This window comes from Phyllobates terribilis, unplaced genomic scaffold, assembly GCF_046119375.1.
Source record: "Phyllobates terribilis strain yellow unplaced genomic scaffold, ASM4611937v1 Scaffold_4__5_contigs__length_816908805, whole genome shotgun sequence".
NCBI lineage: Eukaryota > Metazoa > Chordata > Amphibia > Anura > Dendrobatidae > Phyllobates > Phyllobates terribilis.
The window spans coordinates 65,132,400-65,148,840 of record NW_027362764.1 but is presented as its reverse complement, the minus strand read 5'-3'; the positions used below and the strand labels follow the sequence as shown (position 1 = coordinate 65,148,840).

General features: G+C 41.2%; 1 protein-coding gene across 2 annotated transcripts in view; it reads left to right on the top strand.

The window, feature by feature from the left end:
- CFAP69 (cilia and flagella associated protein 69) overlaps positions 1 to 16,339 on the top strand; it is a 50,576-nt gene extending 34,237 nt beyond the window's left edge. Inside the window, exons 17-23 of one of the 2 annotated variants that reach the window (XM_073677450.1) lie at positions 1,063 to 1,255; positions 1,476 to 1,613; positions 2,614 to 2,690; positions 3,016 to 3,261; positions 8,429 to 8,515; positions 13,171 to 13,275; positions 14,251 to 16,339. In XM_073677450.1, coding sequence (XP_073533551.1) covers positions 1,063 to 1,255; positions 1,476 to 1,613; positions 2,614 to 2,690; positions 3,016 to 3,261; positions 8,429 to 8,515; positions 13,171 to 13,275; positions 14,251 to 14,397 — 993 coding nt within the window. In that variant the 3' untranslated portion in view covers positions 14,398 to 16,339. The remainder of the gene's footprint in view (positions 1 to 1,062; positions 1,256 to 1,475; positions 1,614 to 2,613; positions 2,691 to 3,015; positions 3,262 to 8,428; positions 8,516 to 13,170; positions 13,276 to 14,250) is intronic. The other variant, XM_073677451.1, reaches the window with a different exon arrangement.
- Positions 16,340 to 16,441: the final 102 nt, after the last annotated feature.

The following is a 16,441-nucleotide window of genomic DNA, read 5'->3' as shown; positions in this document are numbered from 1 at the left end:
AGTGTTCAATGGTGCAGATGTGCTGACAGAGGGAGTGTTCAAGGGTGCAGATGGACTGACAGAGGCAGTGTTCAAGGGTGCAGATGGACTGATGGAGGCAGTGTTCAAGGGTGCAGATGGACTGATGGAGGCAGTGTTCAAGGGTGCAGATGGGCTGACAGAGGGAGTGTTCAAGGGTGCAGATGGGCTGACAGAGGGAGTGTTCAAGGGTGCAGATGGGCTGACAGAGGGAGCGTTCCAGGGTGCAGATGGGCTGACAGAGGGAGTGTTCAAGGGTGCAGATGCCCTGACAGACGGAGCGTTCAAGTGTGCAGATGAGCTGACAGAGGGAGTGTTCAAGGGTGCAGATGCGCTGACAGAGGGAGCGTTCCAGGGTGCAGATGGACTGACAGGGGCAGTGTTCAAGGGTGCAGGTGGACTGACAGAGGGAGTGTTCAAGGGTGCAGATGGGTTGACAGAGGGAGTGTTCAAGGGTGCAGATGGACTGACAGAGGCAGTGTTCAAGGGTGCAGATGGGCTGACAGAGGGAGTGTTCAAGGGTGCAGATGCGCTGACAGAGGGAGCGTTCCAGGGTGCAGATGGACTGACAGGGGCAGTGTTCAAGGGTGCAGGTGGACTGACAGAGGGAGTGTTCAAGGGTGCAGATGGGTTGACAGAGGGAGTGTTCAAGGGTGCAGGTGGACTGACAGAGGGAGTGTTCAAGGGTGCAGATGGGTTGACAGAGGGAGTGTTCAAGGGTGAAGATGGACTGACAGAGGCAGTGTTCAAGGGTGCAGATGGGCTGACAGAGGGAGTGTTCAAGGGTGCAGATGGGCTGACAGAGCCAGTGGGTAGGCAGCGGGTAGTTAGTTATAGACGTTTGCCATGGTGGATGGCACGGGCACAAACCCAGAGGAGAGTCTGGAGCCCCCCATACATATTAGATGGTTCGCCGATCCAGTTGAAATTGGTGAGAATTCTAGATTTGTGCCTAATGTGTTTGGGGGCCTTACAATACAGGAGATATCACTTACCTTTACCCAATAAATAACTTTCTTTACTATTTTTTTTGCTCTTATAAAGCTGAATTTGAAGAGTATGAATAACCTCGTGCTGGGAATCCTGGTGGAATTCTGCGATAATCCAAAAACTATATCACATATCACAACTTGGCGAGGAAAAAATAACGAGGCTGCCCCGAAACTGCTAGTCCAGCTATGGAAGCAAGAGGAGGAGGATCTGGGTGTGAGAAGAGATAACTACGGCCGGATTATCGGTGTGTATAGCCTTCAGTAGTCAGCGACGTGAAAATAGCTTCAATTGAAGGGGTATTACGCTTTCAGCCAATAAATATTCTTTGTAGAAGGAAAGTAATACAATTTTCTAATATTCTTGCACCTTTCAAGAAGGAGGGATTGCCCAAAGCGGAGTAACGGCTACAGCCGTGATTATTGTTATGAAAACATTCAGCATTTCTTCACCTTTAAAATTAATAGATGCAAAGAAACCACTGGTTGGGCAGACGCAGGAAGATCAAGAGTTCACCCCCATGCCGGCCAGCAGCTTCAGCATTGCAATCATGGAGGTGGCTGAAAATATCCGAGCAAAGATTTACTCCATATTTTCAAAAATCGGTAAGTACGAGAGGCGACCATCCCACTATATACTGCACCTTATGGTTATAGGCTACAAACAAACCCGTCTGATCCTGGAGTCACATGTTAAGGTTTCTTTACACTCCTGTCCAATCAGACCAATATCAATCTAAGTTGGGATGTGTAAATTGGCTGGTTGATCTGACGGAAATCTGCTAGAGAATGTGCGTAAAAATCGGTGTGCCAATCACAATGATTGTAGAATGTCACCAGCATTGAAAATATATCTGAAAAGACATCTCAATTGTAGGGAATAGAAAAGTTTTAATTCAGGACGATTGTAACAGATGAAATTGGTTCCAACCAAAAGAAAATATCTTGGGGAGGGGGGGTGTAAACATATAGTAACTGTTGAACTATTTGTTACTTTGTATTGTTTTTATTGTCTGTACATGCCCCCCGCTTAAAAGTGCTGCAGAATATGTTGCAGCCTTGTGCCATATGTATTATAGCTAGCTAGTAGTGGGAGTGAGTAGTATTTGCTACATATGGTGCGCTACCCCAGGGCTAAGTAGGAAGCTGCAGGCGTGATTGTCTCACCGGGGACTCACCTGACTCCTGACCTAAGGGTAGATGTCAGGGTGGAGTATGATAGGCCAGGTGGATTTCAGCTGTCGGTCCTATTGTTCTAGTAGAGATAAGCCTGTACCTCAGGTGGATACAAAGAAGCGGCGGAGGATCGATAAATGAGTGTGTGCTGCTTATTATTTTTATTTCAGCCTCGTTCCATATGTATTATTACAGCTAGCTAGTAGTGGGGTGAGTAGCATTTGCTACATATGGTGCGCTACCCCAGGGCTAAGTAGGAAGCTGCAGGCGTGATTGTCTCACTGGGACCTCAACTGACTCCTGACCTAAGGGTAGATGTCAAGGTGGAGTAGTATAGGCCATTATTATTTTTATAGCAGCCTCATGCCATATGTAAATTAAAATAAAGGGGTGAAAACCCCTTTTATGACTGTTTTTTCCATTCTTTCAGGTTTTGAAAATTTACCTGGTTTATCTGCACTGGACTATGTCACCCTCAGCATAATAAGTAGATATCTAGATTTTAAGGTAACTATTTTTCTATTTGCATTTACATCATGTACTACATTTAGACACATTTTATGTAGAAAGATTTTCCTTTCCACGAGCAATGATGGCGCTTTACTGCTGATTGCATCAAGAGCCGCTGCATCCTGGAAGTGTTTTGGGGGCGTCTCCAGTGTATGGACCCTCCTCCATTGCACTTCCAGACTCATTTCATTTAGATTCTAAGCTTGATTTCTCAGCGCCAGCGATTCGGACTACTAGAAGACAGGTATAGTTTTTACCGTTGTTCTTAGGCCTACAGTATAGCGCCATCACATTAATTTGTTTAGCAAAATCATCCTGACAGGTTCCCCTTAAAACTTGCTTTAAAAAAGAGTATTATCTACGCTTTAAGGCCGGAGAAGTTTGGAGTGAAATAAGAGCCGAATTAAAAGCTGAAAATATCCGACCCGTGACCTCCGATCAAGAAGCTTTGGATGTTATCGAAAGAGCTGCAGAAAATATCAGCAAACTCGTCGCCACTCACCAAACGGAGATGATCGAAAATCATCAACAGATGGAGCTTCTGGAGGAACAGCAAAAATATGCTGAGGTGAGACTGCACTCCCTTATTCCAGCCAAAGCAAGCTGTCAGCTAACCGCTAGACCCCACCGATGGTCAGAGGAGGGGACTTGTGTCCCCCATCCTACCCGTGGCTTCAAGACCACAGATGTTGAGTGGAGTGAAAGGTTGTTCATGAGACCAATGGAGAACGGGGGACACTAGTGAGAATCCAAGTGGTAGGACCCACGATGATCTGACATCACCTATCCAGTGCTCAGACCGGAATACCCCTAAGGGCGCAGTCAGATGGCCATGTAAATCAGACTGGGATCGGACCGCAATGCACGGACTAGCTGGTGGCTCTTCCGACCCGTGTGTGACAGCTTCATATATTTCTATGCAGCAGTCACGTTCTGGTGGGGAGAACCGCCGGCCAGTCCGTGCATTGCGGTTCGATCGTGGTCTGATTTATACAGCCGTCTGACTGCGCCCTAATAATGCGTAACTCCACAATATATAACCTAAATGTTGCACATTCATAGGAAGGTAAACTGAGCGATAGTTACGGTCAGCATCACTAAGCTTTCTTCACACACATTGTTTTTAGCACTTTAAAAATAATACATGGAATTCTCAGTGTTTAAGGTGACTTACGGTACTTTTTTTATTCGGTATACACAGATGCGTTTTTTCAGGTGCAACAAGCATAAAAATCAGTGTTTGCCTTACGTTTCATCTCTAGCGAATTCCAGCAAACATCTGACCTCAGCAGTCTTTGGAGGAAATCTGTAGCAGTAAGCGCTGCGTTTTTCATAATAATGCTGTGTGTGCAGTCACTCTAAAGCCATGTTCACATAAACGAATAAAAAAATCATCTGAGATTCATCCAGAAAACTCAGACGATTTTTTTTCTCATTTGTCATCCATGTGCAATCCGTTTTTATACATCAGCTGTTATTAACAATTTACAATACTAAATAGGATTTCCTGTTAGTTGCAATATATCTGTAAAAGTTGGATGCTATACTGTGTCTCCGGAGGGAATACATTTTTTTTTTTTCCGCACTTGCATGGGTGAGTCTCATCCGACACACAAAAGAAACTAGCGCAGACTGCGATTTTTTAGTTTTTTTTCACGAGCATGATTCGGTCCATAAAAAAAATCACACTGCCCCATTAACCCTTTTGTGACGTTGGACGTACCTGCGTCCTGGGCCTTATGGACCAGGTACGTATTATTACGCCCCAGCGATCGGGCCCGTACACAGGCTGTGCGGGCCCGATCGCTGCCGGGTGTCAGCTGATTCTAACAGCTGACACCCGGTACTATGTGCCAGGAGCAGTCCCGCACCGCTCCCGACACATTAACCCCCGAAATGCTGCAATCAAAGTCGATCACAGCATTCCGGGAGCAAGGAGAGGAGAAACAGACCCTTTTATCTTGCATTGGAGACCCCGCGCTGTCAGTGCAGGGTCCCGATCGGTGCCATGGCAACCCGATGTCGGGTTACCAGGCATCAGGAAGTTAGGTAGATCTTACTCAGTGCATGATCTACCTAACTTGTGTCTGCAGGGCTGACAGCCTGCATAGCATGGAGATGCTGCTGCATCCCTATGCTATACAAGCGATCAGCCTTCAAAGCATAGAGATGCTGCTGCATCCCTATGCTATACAAGCGATCAGCCTGCAAAAAATGAAAGTCCCATAGTGGGACAAAGTGTAAAAATGAAAAAAAGTGTCAGAGTGAAACATTTTTTGAAAAAATTGTAAAAATATTTTTTAAAAAAATGAAAAAATAATCCAAAAAAATAAAAATATACTGTACCCATAAATAAATATTATTATGAAAAAAAAAAATTTAAGTACACATATTTGGTATCGCTGCGTCCGGAACAACCTGACCTATAAAATGGTCCCACTAGTTAACCCCTTTAGTGAACACGTTAAAAAGAATAAAAAAAAAATGAAGCAAAAAACAATGCTTTATCATCATACCGCCAAACAAAAAATGGAATAAAATGCAACCAAAAAGATGAATGTAAATAAAAATGGTACCACTGAAAACATCATCTTGTCCTGCAAAAAACAAGCTGCCATACAGCTCCATCAGCGGAAAAATAAAAAAGTTATAGCTCTCAGAATAAAGCGAGGCAAAAAAATTCTTTTTTCTATAAAATAGTTTTTATTGTGTAAAAAGTCCAAAACATAAAAAAAATTATATAATTGTGGTACCGCTGTAAACGTACTGACCCGAAGAATAAAGCTGCCTTATCAATTTCACCACACGCGGAACAACATAAAAAATTAAAAACAAATACCTGAATTGTTGGTTTTTATTTATTCTGGCTCGCAAAAATTAGAATAGAAAGCGATCAAAAAATGTCATTGGCCCGAAAATGGTACCAAGAAAAACGTCAACTTGTCCCGCAAGAAACAAGCCCTTACATGACTCTTGTCGGCCGAAATATGGAAAAATTATAGCTCTCAAAATATGGCGATGCAAAAACTAGTCTTTGCAAAAAAAAGTGTCTTTTAGTGTGTGACAATGATAAAAACCCGATATAGAGTTAGGGTTGTGCTAGGGATGGGATTAGGGTTGTGTTGGAGTTAGGATTGTTTCAAAAGTAAAAAAAAAAAGTTATGATGATATGGCGACTAGGGTTGAGTGCATGTGCTCGCTACTTCAGTTTGCATCGGGTGCTTGAGTGACATGCTCAAGTCTCCACCCCTTATGTTTCGCGGCTGTTATACAGCCAAAAACACCAAGCGGCAATTGCATGCATGCACGAGCGATCCCCGCATGTTTTTTTTTTTTGGGTGTCTAACAACCCTGAAACATGCGGGACGGGGACTCGAGCATGTCACTCTAGCACCCGCGATACTTGGTGCATCCCTGAGTAATTCTGAGTAAAATGTTCACTATACCCCTTGATAAAATCCTTGAGGGGTCTAGTTTCCAAAATGGAGTCACTTGTGGGGGGTTTCCACTGTTTAGGCACTTCAGGGACTCTCCAAATGCAACATGGCGTCCTCTTCCAATTCCAGCCAATCTTCCCTTCTGAATCCTGCCATGCGCCCAAACACTGTATTTTACCCACATATTGGGTTTCAGCGTACTCAGGAGAGATTGCACTACACTTTTTGGGGTCCATTTTCTCCTCTTACCTTCGTGAAAATAAAAAATTTGGGGCTAACAGATCATTTTTGTGGAAAAAGTTAGATTTTTTTTATTTTCACGGCTCTACGTTATAAACTTCTTTGAAGCACCTGGGGTTAAGGGTGCTCACCACACATCTAGAGAAGTTCCTTGAGGGGTCTAGTTTCCTAAATGGTGTCACTTGAGGGGGGTTTCCACTGTTTAGGCACATCAGGGGCTCTCCAAATGTGACATGGCGACCGCTAATTATTCAAGCTAATTTTACATTCAAAAAGTCAAATGGCGCTCCTTCCCTTCCAAACCCTGCCGTTCGCCCAAACAGTGGTTTTCTCCCACATATGGGGTATTGGCGCGCTCAGGAGAAATTGCACAACAAATTTTGGAGTCCATTTTTTCCTGTTACCCTTTGCAAAAATAAAAAAAAATGGGTCTAAAGTAACATTTTTTGAAAAATGTTGATTCCTGTGAAACACCTGAAGGGTTAATAAACTTCTTGAATGTGGTTTTGAGCACCTTGAGGGGTGCAGTTTTTAGAATGGTGTCACTTTTGGGTATTTTCTATCATAAAGGCCCCTCAAAGTCACTTCAAATGTGATGTGGTCCCTAAAACATGTTGTTTTTTTAAAATTTTGTTAGAAAAATGAGAAATCGCTGGTCAACTTTTAACCCTTATAACTTCCTAACAAAAAACAAAAATTGGTTCCAAAATTGTGCTGATGTAAAGTAGACATGTGGGAAATGTTATTTATTAACTATTTTGTGTGACATATCTCTCTGATTTAAGGGAATCAAAATTCCAAGTTTGAAAATTACAAAGTTTTTCCAAATTTTCACCAAATTTCTGATTTTTTCACAAAGTAACGCCAGTGATATCGAAGAAGTGTTATCACTATCATGAAGTACAATATGTCACGAAAAAACAATCTCAGAATCAGGGGGATCCGTTGAAGCTTTCCAGAGTAATTACCTCATAAAGTGACACTGGTCAGAATTGTAAAAATTGGCCCGGTCATTAACATGCAAACCACCCTGGGGGCTAAAGGGGTTAAATAACATTAGTCTGAATGTTGCTGGACAGTACTCTGGCTGAATATACTGTCAAGTGAACATTGCCTAACACAGAGATGAGCGAATTGAGGACAGTAGTCCAGATGTCAGGTCAGTATTTACATAGCCGGTGGATGGGAGCCCTGCAAACCGCCTACTATCTGCCGGCATCCTCAGGTCCTCTTTTGATCAGCCGGCTTAGCATGATGTCATCGTTGTAGCGTGATGTCATCGTTGTGGCGTGATGAACACACGATGTTGCGCCAAGCCGGCCAATCAAAAGAGGAGCCGCGGATACCGACAGATTGAAGGTGGTTCGCAAGTCTCCCATGCATCCGCCATGGAAAACTGACTTGGTTGCTTATTTGCTCACCTCTAAAATCTACATATGAGTAACTTTTTCTATGCTTTTCTTTACTTATCTTGGGTTACATGATGTTCTCTTCTCCGTCCCTGTCTATATTCAGAATTCTGTCCCTTTCACAATTTGTTTTAAGATATATGCAAATTGCCTCTTCAGAGAAAAAGAGGACTTGTACTCTATAGCGCCACCTATTGGAAGTAGCAATCCTACAAGTCACAATCAAGCCTTTAACGAGTCGTGCAATATGACTTAGGATAAAAGCCAAATCAGAATCTCAATTTGCAGAACCAATGTTTAAGATATAACAAGCTACAAAGTTTTGTACCTTCAAAAAGCGTCTTTAGGCTGAGTTCTGACCTTGCGGATCTGCAGGGCAGTTTCTGCACCACAGAAAGTCACCGTATGCTACAAACAGCAAAGCTTTTCAGAGCCCCATCTACATGGACTGGAAAAATTTTGCCTAAAAATCAATAAATGCTGCAGATTTCCACAATCTGTGCAAATCCAGTAGGTAACCAATTTTCTGCGGATTCGTGGCAAAATTAAATATGGAAATTATCTGCCCCATCTGGATCTCACATTAATCTCTGGATTTCATGATGACGTCACCTGTTTGTAATAAAATGAAATTATATTTCACTCACAGATAAAAGTAAACCACAAGCAGCGGGAAATAGTACTGAAATCCTGGGATAATTTCCTGGCAAGAACATCGAATTATGAAGCTTTAAAGGTAATGATATTTTGTTTGTTGTATGGTTACATAGTGAATTGGAGGCATCCCCGTGTAATAATGAAAACACACAAATGTCAGGACCAACACTAAAAAGTTGTCAATTGTTCTTTAGCGCTGAACTACAAGCTTAGAACCTAGGCTGGGGGACATAATTCGGTTATGTCAAGGTCCGCTTACCCTGCCTCATTTCACTAGCTATGCCATCCGGATAATCCTGAGACCAAGAAGGAGGCTGGCTTAGCTATTAAAATGAGCCAGTCAGACAGTCCCCATGTCACTAGTCACATGCCAGAATCCAAAAAAAAGGTGCCGAAACCCAGGACTGATGCTGATCATAGAATCATAGAATGGTAGAGTTGGAAGGGACCTCCTGGGTCATCTGGTCCAACCCCCTGCTCAAAGCAGGATTCACTAAATCATCTCAGACAGATGTCTGTCCAGCCTCTGTTTGAAGACGTCCATTGAAGGGGAACTCACCACCTCTCGTGGCAGCCTGTTCCACTCATTAATCACCCTAACTGTCAAAAAGTTTTTTCTAATATCTAATCTGTGTCTCCTCCCATTTAGTTTCATCCCATTGCTTCTAGTCTTTCCTTGTGCAAATGAGAATAAAGATGATCCTTCTACAATGTGACAGCCCTTGACATATTTGTAGACAGCTATTAAGTCTCCTCTCAGTCTTCTTTTTTGCAAGCTAAACATTCCCAAATCCTGCAACCGTTCCTCATAGGACATGGTTTGCAGACCAGTCACCATTCTGGTCGCTCTTCTCTGAACTTGCTCCAGTTTGTCTATGTCTTTTTTAAAATGTGGTGCCCAAAACTGTACACAGTATTCCAGATGAGGTCTGACGAAAGAGGAGTAAAGACCGATAATGACTTCACGTGATCTAGACTGTATGCTTCTGTTAATACATCCCAGAATTGTATTTGCCTTTTTTGCTGCTGCATCACACTGTTGACTCATGTTCAGTCTATGATCTATTAGTATACCTAAGTCTTTTTCACATGTACTGTTGCTTAGCTCTATTCCTCCCATTCTGTATATGCTTTTTTCATTTTTATTGCCCAGATGTAGTACTTTGCATTTTTCCCTGTTAAAAAACATTCTGTTGGTTGCTGCCCACTGCTCCAGTTTATTTAGGTCTTTTTGAATCCTCTCTCTCTCTTCTCTAGTATTAGCTATCCCTCCTAGCTTTGTGTCATCAGCAAATTTAATCAGTTTACCCTCAATTCCTTCATCTAAATCATTGATAAAGATGTTGAACAATACAGGTCCCAGGACGGAGCCCTGTGGTACCCCACTTGAGACATTCATCCAGCTGGATGTGAAGCCATTTACAACCACACTTTGAGTCCGATCACTAAGCCAGTTATGAATCCACCTAACAGTTGCCTGGTCCATTGCATACTTGGTCATTTTTTCAATAAGGATTGTGTGAGATACTTTGTCAAATGCTTTGCTGAAGTCAAGATATACTATATCTACAGCATTTCCCTGATCCACCCAGTCAGTGATTCTGTCATAGAAGGAAATTAAGTTAGTCTGACATGACTTGTTAGTTATAAACCCATGCTGATTCTGGTTAATCACTTCATTCTTATCCAGGTACTTACATACATGTTGTTTAATAATTTGTTCAAAGATCTTTCCTGGTATAGAAGTCAGACTCACCGGCCTATAGTTCGCTGGGTCCACCTTCTTCCCCTTTTTGAAGATAGGAACAACATTTGCTCTTCTCCAGTCTTCTGGGACTTCTCCTGTTCTCCAAGAATTTTCAAAGATTATGGAGAGTGGTTCTAAAATTTCTTCTACGATCTCCTTCAGTACTCTGGGGTGTAATTCATCTGGACCTGGAGACTTGACCTCATTTATGTTAGCTAAATATTCCCTCACAATCTTTCTGTTTACAGATAACTTGGATTCTTCTATTCCTTTAAAAGGACAGTGAAGATCAGTTGATGTTACATTTTCTTTCTGAGAGAAAACAGATGCAAAATAGGAATTAAAAAGTTTGGCCTTCTCAACATCCTCTCTTACCATTTCTCCATTTTCATCCTGTAAAAATCCTATAGCATCTTTGACTTTTCTTTTACTTTTGACATACCCCCAAAATCCTTTTTTTATTGCTTTTGACATCTCTTGCAAGCCTTAATTCATTGTCAGCTTTAGCTAACCTGATACATGCCCTACAGGATCTGCAGACTGCATTATAATCTTCTTTAGATATGCCTCCCTCTTTCCATTTAATAAACATTTCTTTCTTTCTTTTTAGCATGTGTTTAAGTTCTGTGTTCATCCATCCTGGTTTCCTTAAATGCTTCCCATTCTTCCTACTTTTCGGGATTGTTAACGATTGTGCTTTGAGAATCTCATTTTTAAAAATTTCCCATCCTTCCTGGACATTTTTGTCCTTAAGGACATCCAGCCATTGGATCCCTCCTATTCTCTTTCTGAGTCTCTTAAAATCTGCCTTTCTAAAATCTAACCTTGAAGTTTGAGTCTTCACATGTCTTCCTCCTCTAGTTATCCAAAATTCTATAATAGCATGATCGCTGCCTCCTAGGGTCCCAGCCACCTTTACCTCCTCAACCATTTCCTCCTTGTTTATAAGGATTAGATCCAAAGTAGCAGATCCCCTTGTTTTCTCCCCTACCTTTTGGAAGATAAAGTTGTCAGCAAGAGAGGATAAGAATTTGCTTGACCTGTTAGTTTTACTTGAGAGAGATTCCCAACAAATGTCTGGATAGTTGAAATCTCCCATGACCACTACGTCATATTTTTTTGAGAACTTGGTCATTTGATACATAAAGAGTTCATCCATATCTTCAGCTTGCCCAGGTGGCCTGTAGTAAATGCCTACAATGGTGTCCTTTCCGTTGTTCTCTCCTTGTATTCTTACCCAAACAGTTTCCACAGAACTCCCAGTCTCTGAAGCTTCAATCTCTGTGCAGATATATGCTTTTCTAACATACAATGCGACACCTCCTCCTCGTTTATCAAGTCTGTTTCTTGCAAATAAGTTGTATCCTTTTAGCCTTTTATTCCAATCATGTGTATCGTCCCACCAAGTTTCAGTGATTCCAATGACATCATATTTCTTTTCCTGCGTTAGTAGTTCTAATTCTCCTTGTTTGTTGCCCGTGCATTGTGCATTTGTATAAAAACATTTTAGTTTGTGATTGGTTTCTCTTCCTCCCATATTTTTATTATTTAAATTGTTTTGTCTTTGTTCTTCCTTTCCACTTCCAGTAGCAGAGATCTCAATAGTATTTGTCAGCTGTATGGCTTTTTCTGGCCTTTTGCTTCCCTTCCCACATTGTTCTAGTTTAAAGCTCTTCTGATGAGTGTAGCAAGGCGACTTCCAAATACATGTTTTCCAGTCTTCGTAAGGTGCACCCCATCTCTAGCAAGTAGTCCATCGTATAGGTAATTCATTCCGTGATCCAGAAATCCAAATCCTTGTTGACGGCACCATCGACGTAGCCAGTTGTTCACCTGTAGAACCTGTAGAATCTTATTCTATATCACGAGATCGGGGCCACCTTTCTTTTTTAAGTATGTTTGTAAGTTTTCCCCTTTATGTACAATTTGACAACTGTTTTTTTCAGCCCCCTCTAAATTAACCCCTAAACTCGTCCAGACTCTATTACTGACCCCTAACCTCATTTAGACCCCTAAAATGAATTTACAGACCACTGAAAGTAATCAAAGCCTAGACCAGCCTCCAAAATTAATTCAGACCCAAGAACAAACTCTTAAAATTATTCAGAACCCCAGGCCAGCCCCCTGAAATTAATTCAGACCCCAAACCCCTAAAATTAATCAGAACATCCCCTCAAACAAATTCAGACCACATTTCAAACCCCTAAAATTAATCAGACCCCAATTCATACTCTAAAAAAGGACTCCTAAATGGATCAGACCTCGTTAAAATTTATTTAAACCCTCATACATCTAAAATGGTTCCATAAACCAGATCAGAGAAGCAGAGAAGCCCCACATCTTCAGACCTTGTAACTGACACTTAAAATTACTCAAACCCTGGAATTTATTTACACCCCAAAGCCCTAAAATTACTCAGTCTCCACACCATCCCCTTAAGATTAACTCACACCCTAGATGACACCCCTGAACAAAGCCCTGAAACTCATTGAAATTAATTCAGACCCCAGTTCATAAAATAACTTCAGACCCTGGAGCAGGTCGCTAAAGATAAATCAGACTAGAGACCCCCAACACCAAGCAGCAAAGCAGGGGAGGCCAATGGAAGATCAGAGTCAACAAGAAGAGACAGTGACAGCCTAAAAGAGTTGGACTATAAGGAACATTTATCACCTATCCGTGGGATCAGTGATAAATGTATGATTGACCACTGTGAGCCCCATTCATGACAAAAACTTTGGACCCTTGTGCTCCACTACTATCATCCAATGCATCTTTATGGCCATATGGAGGGTCCACATCTGGTATCTGTGGTTGCGGTTTGGACCATGTTCTGGAGGACCCGTGACTTGCGCTATAGTTAATCAGTCTTACGGTCTTGCTGACAATCTATACAATTCCTACAGATTTGTTCTGGGTAGAAGGCTATAAATGTGATCGCTCATGATTATTACTATATATTTTGTTTTTTTTGCATTTATTTTCAGAAAGCAAAACGACTTCAGGAAAAGTCCATTGAATCCTCAAGACCTAAAGCAAGACCACAGAATACAACCGTCCACTCTACCCAGATCCCAAACCTTAATATTACGGTAACTGTTATTTTCGCAGCCAAAGAAGTACATTTTCAATGTATTTGTGTTACCGTTTTACTGAAAAATTAAGAAAAGTATTTTTGGGGTCATATTAATGTAGCAAAAAAAAACTGCAAAAAAGGCAGTGAAAACACCGTGGCTCTGATTCATCAGGACTGATGAAACACAAAAGTCTTGATGAAGAGGGCGGTGAAATAAGACGCTTCAAATTCATTCAGAGGTGTCATATCTTATTGAATTTGTTGTATCTGTCAGCGCCAAATTTTGTCACAATTTACACCACTTTTTTGGCATATATTGTGATGAATTCTTTTTCCTGCAGAGTTCTAGAAACTTTTAAAAACTTTCTCAGAGCTGGCCAGAACTGGTGTAAAAACGCTAAAAGTCACAAAAATTTTGCGCAACCACAAGATAGACATTGGTTTTATTTTCCCCTGTTGCACCTTTTCCCACCTATCCCTTTGTTATACAGGGTAACCACGACTAGTAAAAAATGTTAAAGTGCTGATACAGCTCCACTCACTTTGCGGTGACGTAAATGTAACATCTAATGATACCTGTCGGGGAAAATGTGCATGATTGGCCGCATATACCAATACCTGCTTTATGCCCAAGTAATACCCCTTCAAGGCAAAATCTTACATTTTTAATGTACGTATTCCCTTTTTTTCATCCTTCCTAAGTGATGCCCTAGACTACAGCCTACTTTTCTACCCTTCGTTCCACCCCTGATCTCTATAGAGTCTAAAGCCAGACAAAGTGAAGGTTTTAGGCCCTTTTCTAGGAGCCCAAAAATAGTTTATACAAAATAAATGAGTAGTAGAAATCCTCTCTTTGTTTATTTCTCTTCTCTTTGGCTAAAAAAAAATAATTGCATTATGAAGAGCGCCACTGTACATACTATAAATACTTTGCAGATGATCATTTGCTTGGTAAGTACTCAATGTTAAAAACCCACTTTTTGTTTTGTAGGTCGCCTGCGGCCCCATTGTGACTGTGGAGAGCACCCCATCTAGACTTATCGGGGGGCCGCTCGCTGATACAGAACTTGCCCTCAAGAGGGTTCCCATCCGGGGAGGAGCGCTGCAGAAGGCCAAAAGTGTGAAATTGATGGAATAAAGGAACAGATACATTCATTGTACTTCTTGGATCACATATTGGGAATATTCTTTACTCTCTTTTTTTTAGCAATGCTGTCATAAAGGGCTATTCCCATTTTGCAGATTGGTAGCATAGACACAATATTTATTATAACTGTTTAGTACATTCCAGTTCTTCCAACAGAAAGGGGACCCTGACGACTGTCGGCATTACTGCAGAGGTGGAATGCCTATCGATTTGTAAGGAATTTCTGACCACCTTTTCCACAATGGGGCTCTGTTCTCAAGATGAATGCAGGTTTCATTGGTGGGACACCCATCTACTATAATTTTATGGCATATTCTGAGGATTTGCCATAAATGTACGAGATGGGAAAACAACCCTTTAACACTCTGTAAAGCTACAACATTAAAGGAGCTGTACTGGCCACCCTTTTTCTTTACTTCGCCAAGGACCTGAGTGTGCATTAAAAATACATGCACTCATACTCACGGTGCTGCGTTACTAAATTCCCACTACCAATGATTAGCTGTATTAATCACTGGTGGATGAGACCAGAAGAGAAGGAAAGGAGACTGGTGTGGGACCTGGGCAAAGTTGTGTAGGTTCAGTAGCAGAGTATGTGCTTTTTATTATTTTTAGAACACACTCAGGCCCTTGGTAAAATAAAAATGGGGGTGAATAACCCCATTAAGAATATGTCCAAATGTGCAACCATATTTTATTTAATGCAAAGCTATGTGTCTCCATGGTAACAGACTACAAACAAGCCCTGTATAGTTTGTTCCTGCAGTCATACTTTGCCATTTTTTGCCCTTTTTTCAGATAACGTACAGTACATTCAGTAGCTTAAAACATAGTAGGGAAAGACCGAAGGAAATAGGATTTTCAGGATCAGACTACAATGTGTTTATTTGTAGTCTGTTACCATGGAGACACATAGATCTGCATAGGAGCTGTAAATAGAAAGTTTCAAAGACTAAATTGCAGAAGTTGCTTTGCAATAAAAATGATTGGTCGTGATAGTGTACGACATAAAGAGGTTGTCACGTTGGGCCAAAAAAAATGTTCCTTATGACCTGATGGGACAGATGGACCCAAACGAGGAATCCGCCTGCTTGGAAATCCCTTTAGACAAAACGGGTTGCTGCACCAGGTGCTCAATTAAAAGGGCTATCCCACAGACAACGTTTATCCTCTATCCACAGGATCATTGATAAACGTATGATTGGTGAGGGTCCGACCCCCGGGACCACCGCAATCCCCATGCCTCCTGTGTAAATGGAGCATGCGTAATTCTCCATTCATTGTCTATGGGAACAGGAGAACAGTGGTCACACACACCGTACTGCTCTATTCAGCCTCTTTATGACGTGTGGAGCTGTGTCCACACAGCGAATGGATAGCCTCAAGATGCAGAATACTGTTTTTTAACATGAGAGGTTCGTATGTCTGTAAATATTGGTTTATATAAGCCTGACTTATATTTCCAGTCTGTATACTTTCTCTAAATAAAAATGCAAGGCTTCTAGAAGTTTTTTTTGTTTGTTTTTTTATTCAGTTTTTATGCCATTGTGGGCAGGGTTTAGGCTTTCCAGATGCTTTCGTCTTATCCATTAATTGAAATTTTTCAAAAAGTTACAAAACTTTTTCTCAAATGTACTCCAGTCCCCCCGATTGATAATTATATGTACAGCAGAAAAAAATGTCACTGTTCCATGAAATTTTTGTGCTATGAAGTTGCAAAAAAAGTTAAGGACAAAAATAAAAATTATTTTTTTATTTTGTGCAAAATTCATGAATATTTTGAATAATACAGGCAATTAAAGTGATTGCCAAATTTGAAAAGCTTGTTCAAAGTTTACTTACTGTTAGAAAACAATCATTTTCTAATCTATCTTTATACTGCTCCGTTTCTACAATTATAGACCTCTGAATCCTCAGCATTTTCATAGATAATAAATGATAAAATTCTGATTGAATACAGCCACCACTAGGGGGAGCTGATTGTATTCTGTGTTATTATTGAGGTCAATGTATGCCAGACTGCAAAAAAAAAGCT